Genomic DNA, 7500 nt, shown 5'->3' with positions numbered 1-7500 from the left:
TGTGAGTGTATAATAACTGCAGTTGTAATTGCTCATACCTGAGTGAAGGCATTCATTGTAGGTTATAAACCATTGCATTTTTTCCTTTGTCTGAGTACATACAAAATCTAGAGATGCAAGTTTGAGTGAAATAGATAATCACATAGCCTATTTCTCAACTGTAAATAAATCAAACCAAATTTCAATGCACTAATGTGAGATTTTTTAAAATTTGGATTCTAAGCATAATAAATACTTTCCAGATTTCCCAGTTTTGTAAATATAAAGTGCATTGATGAGGAAGGGCTCAGTGAGGTCGTGCAGCAGGTATGGTGGAGCTCCAAGGATGGCACTGTTACAGACGGCAATAAGCAGGCCTATGATGCAGCTTGCAACAAGATACGCAAAGCTGTTGAAGGTAAATTGAACTTACGACAAGTTGCAATCCTCAAGTAATTTAGGAATTTTCAGTATGCCTTTTCAATGCAGAAGAGGACCTTGAAATATATTGTTTCTGTTGCAGAGGTGGAAGAGATCCAGGTGTCCATCTTACGTTTACTGCTGATGGCTAACGATTACCCTATGTACCAGGAGAGCAGTAGGGCGCTCTTCTTGTCCAAATTTAGAACTTTCCTGAAGGAACATGCACCAGGGTCCAGGGTGAGGAGGAGCCTTTGTCTCACAAATACTTTTGGTTTGAAATATGTTTTTAGGTTCAGTGACAGTCAAAAGTCATGACATGATTTGAAGCATTGATCTGCTTTCCCTATACAAAAATTGAATGTTCAAAATGGAGTTGGTATGGGCAGATTTACCTCACTGTGATATTAACATTTAGATCTCCATCTCTTCTCTTTGTCTCACGTTTTTGTGTTTTCTTCTCACTTCGGATTATTTTCATGATCTGTTTAATTCCTCTAGCATCAGCCCTCAAAATTGTAGTTATTTTTGTAGTTTTAGTTTTTTGTTGTATTGCTCTTTGTTTTGGTTTTTATATTAAGTAGAAATGAGACCTTAATCCACAGTCCACACAATACCAGAAATTCATCAGAATCAAATTTACCAATACTACCTGGAAACCCAAGGAGATATGGGACCACTGACTTGGAAACTGCTTCCTCTCATGCAGCCAAACAATTAAAGGAGTGACTTCATGACTGTTGTGTGTGAGTGATTTTAAAGATTGGCCCAGTAGCTACTTCACATGAATCCGAAATCTGTGAACTTTGATGAAAGGCAAGTTGTTTCCTTGTCACAATACTCGCTCCTTACCCATATTTCAGATATCAATTTAGGTAGTGGAGTTCATTGTGAAAGGAACATTTTGAAAAACTTGCTTTGACTATACAAAAGATGTAAAGGAAAGGGTTTACAGGTTAATTACTGAATATGAGAGTGTTGAAGTGGACAAAAGTTTATTGTTCATTTCAATGTTATATAAAGGCAAGTTATCACTCTCCATCATATTTGTTCATATTCTTCAAGAGGAAGGACAAAAAGTTCTCATGACTACTGCATCTAAACTCCAGGACGATATTTTTTAGAATCAATTTTATCATGGTCAGCATTGTACATTGCCACCCTTACATAGTAATGAGAGACCACCATGGTAATTTTATCCAAACAAATGATTTTTATTCCCCTCAGGCACCAATCGTTGGGTACACGCCACTTCCTGTCATTTTGTGCTTGTTTCATCGCCTGCTGACCATCTTCAATGAACTCTGGATGGCTGAGGTCCAGGAAAACCCTGTTGTCATCCCTCCAAGGCTGTTTTATGACGGCTCTGTCAAATACTTTGACACGCATAGGTTAGGGGGCCTGGAATCTCACCTGATGAAAACGCTCAACAAAGAAGTTGCCAGGGCCCTGAACCAGAACAACAGTGAGACATCGAAGGTGAGGAATAAATATTTTGTTTAGGGTTCACTATATACTTGTTATGTATCTAGTGCTCTTGAAATATATAAGGGAGAGAGAGAGAGAGAGAGAGTGTGTATGTGTATGTGTGTGTCTGTGTGTATGTTTGTGTGTCTGTGTGTGTGTCTGTTTGTGTGTGTTTGTGTATGGGTTGTGTGTGGGTGCGTGGATGAGTGTGTGGGTGTTGGTGTAGGTGGGTGTGAGAGAGAGAAGAAAGGGGATGTAAAAAGAACAAAATAGAAAGATAGATAAAGAAATTCAATGTGAAAACAAAACAACATTATATAATGAAAATGAAATAATGTAAAAATTGTGATAGCATCTTCAAAATTCCACACCATTACCACGAACTTAGCAAAAACTCCACCTTTCACCAACCTAATACTTTGGTACCACAAAACTCACAAAATTTGACCAGTATAGAATGGGAGCGCCCACCTAAGACCACCGTGCCTTTTGTTATACAAACAACTGATCTCCACCCACTGGAACTCGCTGTTTTTTCAGCACACCCGTTTTCTTTGTCCTATTCCTCAACAAGCACACGTCCCCCCCACCCTCTGTCCCCAACAGGCACAAGTCATTGCCAGTCCCCATAGAGATCTACCAGTTTTCTTTTAATTACACCACAGGAAGACAACTCATGAGTCTTTTGAACTGAATGCTCTTGTAAGTCACCTCAGATGGCCTTGTGCCATATCATCATCATCAGTCAGACAACACAGACTTAGTGGTTAAACATTTGAATAAGGATTGCCCTTATATATCCCAGTATTTTATGAGATTGCATGCCCTTTAAGATTTAATCACAGTGATTTGCTTTTGCAGGTTATCAATAAGATAGATGAAGCAACTGCTGGTGCTAGTGCCGTGGTGGATGTTGACATGTGCCACAATGAACCATCAACTTCAGGTATTTAGCCTAAAGTTTCTTAAAATATTTCAAGGTCTGTGTATGAGAGAGCTATATGTATATGTCCAAGATTGAATGCTTTTCTTTATGTAATCTGAAGTCAGCTAATTACTGCAGTGATTAAGTGATTTGTTAAAGTCATTCTTTAATAATTCAGGCGCGATGCTTGGAAATCCCATGATGTCTGGAGACAGTTCCGTTGAAGGGCACATTCAGCACGTGAATGTTACCACGGGGGACATAGAGGACAAGCCAGGACAGCAAGGCAACGCAAAAATGATACGCGATTCCCTGCTCCACCTCCTAGATGGAATCATCCTCTTATACCACATTGGGGCCCACAAACAACTAGGGAAGGTGGCTGCCCAGAGGGACTCTATGACTGAGAATGTGATGCATGTTTTGGAAATCGACAAGAAAATGCAATACTGTAGAGAAAAGGTACTTACCATAGATTGTAAATTGTGCGGTCTCGATTCTATGCATTCATCTTGCAGATATTGCGAATCCAGTGTCCTAAAACATGTTTTATTTCATTAAATACTGTCACTGATGATTTTGTCTCCCATGATTCAGGGTCTAAATCCAAGCCTATTAGAAGAATTGCAAGGGTCAAGAATGGTTTTCATTACTAAATTAGAGGAGCAAGCAAGGCAGCATGCATGGGTATTGGCTGCCATCCACAATGAAGAGAAACACAATCACCTTATTTTTGTTATGAAGGTCATTCTTTCCACGCTTCAGGTATGGTAAATTTGATCACTTCCTGGGAAGAAAAATATCACAAAAGTAATATTGTGTCTATATTTGATATAACTACATGATTTCATGGTGCCCTTTTTTTTATATTATTTGGTATTTTTATCCTTCAGGAATCTTCAAGAGAAGGAGAGTTGTTTGGCTTTGTGCCAGATTTTTATGTCGAGAGTTTGACAGAAATGTGCACTGCCCTTCGACTATATTTCAGTCCTCTCCCAGAGAGCATACCTGGTAAGCATGATGAAAAGCATGTAATGTTAACAGATAATCAACAAATAATCATCCCACTCCACCTAGTATGGATAGAAATTCTAGAACTAGAGATTTATTTCAGTATCATATAAAAAATTATATCAATAACAATGGTTTTGTAGTAATTGTCCCAAAATACCTGTACTCTAAAGCTATGCACTTTTTCTATCTGGTAAGAAGTTCTCTGTTGAATGTTACACCCCTCTATGGTATATTTTGTGACCTACGTAAATAATGTTATAGAGCATAGATAAACAGAATATAGTGAATGTAATACTAGTCGACCTGTTTCCTGGAAGATCATTTTTATTCCTTCCTTATGTTGCCCTATCATTATGTCTCTTTTAATGTTTCATATATATGTATACTGGATGTGCAGATCAATACCAACTAGGCATTTCATAGCAGTAGAAATTCAGAAAATCCTTGATTCTGCCAATAGAGAAAATACTTTATTCTTTTTCATATTTTAGGCAAAAAAAAAGATCATATTTTTCTCTACATAGGATCTCAAGCTCTTCTGACAAGTGTGGGAGAGTTCCTTGCTCTACACTTCTGTGACTCACGCATTGTGTACGCAGACAGCAAAGACTCGCTCATTCAAGCTCTGGCAGGATTTGTATGCCACCAGACAACCCTTACAGCCTTAGAGATGATGCCTCTGGAAAGGTTTGTTCTTTTATTTACTGATATTAGTTTTTTCTTTTTCTTCTTTTTCTTTTTTTTCTCTTTTCTTTCTTTTTTATCTTCCTTTTTGTCTCGATCTTGTTTTTCTCTTTCTCCTTCTCCTCTGCCTCCTCCTCCTCCTATTCCGCAATCTCCTCCTCCCCTTAGTACACTCCACTTTTTCTTCCCTTATATTCATTTTTTTTTACTTATTTTTTTTTGTCTCCTTTCTCTTTCTGTATTCTTTTCCATTTTTTTCTCTTTTATTTAATTTCTTCATATGTATATATCTTGTATTATAAAGACAAACAGAATTGAATTGCCCTGGTTCAGTAAAGAAAATCATCATTTTATTCAAACTCTTCACATTCCTCTTCGTTTCCAGCCGACGACAAATGGTGCGTAACCTTCTACAGCCTTATGAGAACCGCGCTTGGGCCCAGAACAATTGGATCCTGGTGCGCTTCTGGAAGGGCTGCGGGTTTGGCTTCCGCTACACCAAGAGCCCCCACATGACGAACAAGTTTGGGCCAAAACCTGCTCATTCAGACAACCCCAACTTCACCCAAGCCACAGGTGAGTAAGCAAGAGAGAAACAAAGGAAAGGGAGACAGTAGTATCGTTTTAATAATTTCTCTAGGTTTGAAGGCATAAACACTAATTTGTGCTTTGTGCAGCATATAATGTCAGAGTAGTATTTTCTTTCTACAAAAAATTTAAATGAGAATATAAAGTAATTTTAAATGACAGATTATGCAGATGTTGACAATACATCCTACAAAACTAAACTAAAACATCCATGTTGAGCAACTATTCAGAACTCCCTCTTTTTGTGCAGCGCCATGTCCCTCTGCGACATTCCAACGGCACATAGTGGAGGTGCTTGAAGGGTCGCTTGACATGGCCACACCTTTCCTAAACTCCTTGATCAACCAGCTGAATTGGGCCTTTTCTGAATTCATCGGCATGTTGCAAGAGGTGTGTAGATAAAACCTTTAGCATATTGTTGTGTTTGTAAATTCTCTGCTCATTGATTCTGAGAGATGTTCTAGGAAGATCAGATCCTGTACCTATATGTGTCCCATTCTCCATCTCTTTTACTTGCAGATTCAAAACGCATCAAACCGTCCTGAGAGAGTGTTCATAGACTCACGACAGCTCCGCATCTGTGCAACATGCTTTGATTTGGCTTTAGCTCTCTTGCGAGTGCTGGAGATGATTGTCAACATTTCCCCCCAACTGTTTACAGACTTTTCTAAACCTAATGCAGAACCTCTCCTAACTAGGTTGTTGCAGGTTTGTATCTCTACTTCTTGGGCAACATTTGCATTTTATTTAAGTCTCTTCTCTTTATTTTCTCTTGTATGATATTTTTTTAGTAATAATTCATATGACTATTGATCCATAGCATTTTGTTGTGTTCTCTATCTGAAGATACTTGTGTTCTTATCTCGATCACCTTCACTTTTCTTCTTCATTCCTTTTCTTCATGTTCACATCTAGATTCATTCATATCTCAAGCTTCAGCTCTTCCTCTTCCTTCTCCTGATGTTTGCAACAACAGTGGGATTGTGACTTACAAATTTTCCCTTTGGTCAAATTCCAGCTGCTATGCCAGGTCCTGAATCGCGTTACAGGATGGTCTGGCTGCTTTGCCCACGTGGTAAGCCTGGAGATTCCAGGTCTGGAGACAATCCACCACTATCCCATCCTTACAGCCGTCACAGGGATCTTGGTCACCCTCATCAGCCATGATCTCACCCAAGGTTACTATCAGAAATTTTGTCTGGAGCAGTGACTGACATGTCTTTAAGGTGAAGAGTGTTTAGTCTAACTTCCTCCACATCTCTTTACAGCTAATCCAAAACTGCAAGTGGCAACAAAAACCCTGCTGAATGAACCCAGTTTCCAGCTAAGTTCCATGTATCAACTCCTTGGGGGCCAGGAGGCGGTAAAAGCTAACTTGTCATCGTCCTGTTCGAAATCCACCCCAGCGAGATCAGCCGACAGGTCTTTAGAGGACTCAGGGAGTGACATGGATTTCATTGTGATATCTGCAGCTGCACAAGGATCGACTGCTCAGACCTCTAGTAACAGCAATGCAAATAACAAATTTTCCCTGAGAAATTGTAAGTATGCTTACATATTTGTATATGTATTTATGCCGCATCAATCATGTTGCTGTGGTATATTTTCCCCTAGTTGGCATAGATCTTGACAATCAACATTTTGTCTTCTGACAGTCAACACCACATAGACTATTTCTATGGAATCATATTTGATAAGAAAAAGGATCATTGTTGGCATTAAAAGTCTACCATGTATTCATAAACAAAATTAATCATTAGATTCATAACTTCACTTTTTATTGTTACTGAAACTAGAAAATGTTTATGCATAATTTCTCTGTATCCAGTATAAGGTAAACAAAGCACATTATCACAAATATGAAACAAACTGGGTTAAACTTTCAGTTACCAAGATTTATTCTTTACGTTTTTCAGACCCAGACGATGTGACTAACTCAGAGATCGACAAAGTGGAAAAGGTTATAATGCACTTGGAGTCGTCTGTGGAGAACCGCAGCGAGCCAGCAGCGGGGGATGATGAAGATTCTTTATGCACTATATGCTATGCGTACGCAGCTGTGGCAGTATTTGAACCTTGCACTCATTCATCCTGCAGGTGAGACATGGACACTTCTAAGGCATTTTCTTGATATTAATTCATATAACCACTGATCTAGAGCTTTTTTGTGTGTGTGTGCAATAATATTTTATTTTTATCATCTTTATTATTTTTCCCTACTTACCTTGTCTTCTTCATTCCTTTTCATCCAGTTCACAGTGGAGGATGCGGGTGCTGTATATTAAAGCTTTTAGAGGTTTTATATTATTACATGAATTTTTTATCTTTCTAGGGCTTGTGTCACTCATCACCTAATGAATCGAACAGACTGCTTCTTCTGCAAAACTACTATCCAGGCAGTTAGAGACCAGAGCACAGGCACA

The 7500-nt window shown here is 38.7% G+C and overlaps 1 protein-coding gene across 2 annotated transcripts in view; it reads left to right on the top strand.

Annotated features, from left to right (window-relative positions):
- Positions 1–7500, top strand: part of Kpc1 (Kip1 ubiquitination-promoting complex subunit 1) — a 22121-nt gene that overhangs the window by 13649 nt on the left and 972 nt on the right. For both annotated transcript variants that reach the window (XM_027360860.2, XM_027360859.2), the window contains exons 11-25: positions 243–397; positions 503–639; positions 1627–1878; positions 2728–2812; positions 2970–3253; positions 3389–3556; positions 3685–3802; positions 4330–4492; positions 4875–5065; positions 5328–5467; positions 5597–5785; positions 6096–6255; positions 6346–6618; positions 6994–7174; positions 7410–7500. The exon at positions 7410–7500 is cut by the window's right edge and continues 972 nt beyond it. In XM_027360860.2, coding sequence (XP_027216661.1) covers positions 243–397; positions 503–639; positions 1627–1878; positions 2728–2812; positions 2970–3253; positions 3389–3556; positions 3685–3802; positions 4330–4492; positions 4875–5065; positions 5328–5467; positions 5597–5785; positions 6096–6255; positions 6346–6618; positions 6994–7174; positions 7410–7500 — 2587 coding nt within the window. The remainder of the gene's footprint in view (positions 1–242; positions 398–502; positions 640–1626; positions 1879–2727; positions 2813–2969; positions 3254–3388; positions 3557–3684; positions 3803–4329; positions 4493–4874; positions 5066–5327; positions 5468–5596; positions 5786–6095; positions 6256–6345; positions 6619–6993; positions 7175–7409) is intronic.

The sequence above is a fragment of the Penaeus vannamei genome, chromosome 34, assembly GCF_042767895.1.
Source record: "Penaeus vannamei isolate JL-2024 chromosome 34, ASM4276789v1, whole genome shotgun sequence".
Classification (NCBI taxonomy): domain Eukaryota; kingdom Metazoa; phylum Arthropoda; class Malacostraca; order Decapoda; family Penaeidae; genus Penaeus; species Penaeus vannamei.
The sequence above is the reverse complement of the archived record's forward strand: the minus strand, read 5'-3'. Positions and strand labels throughout refer to the sequence as shown.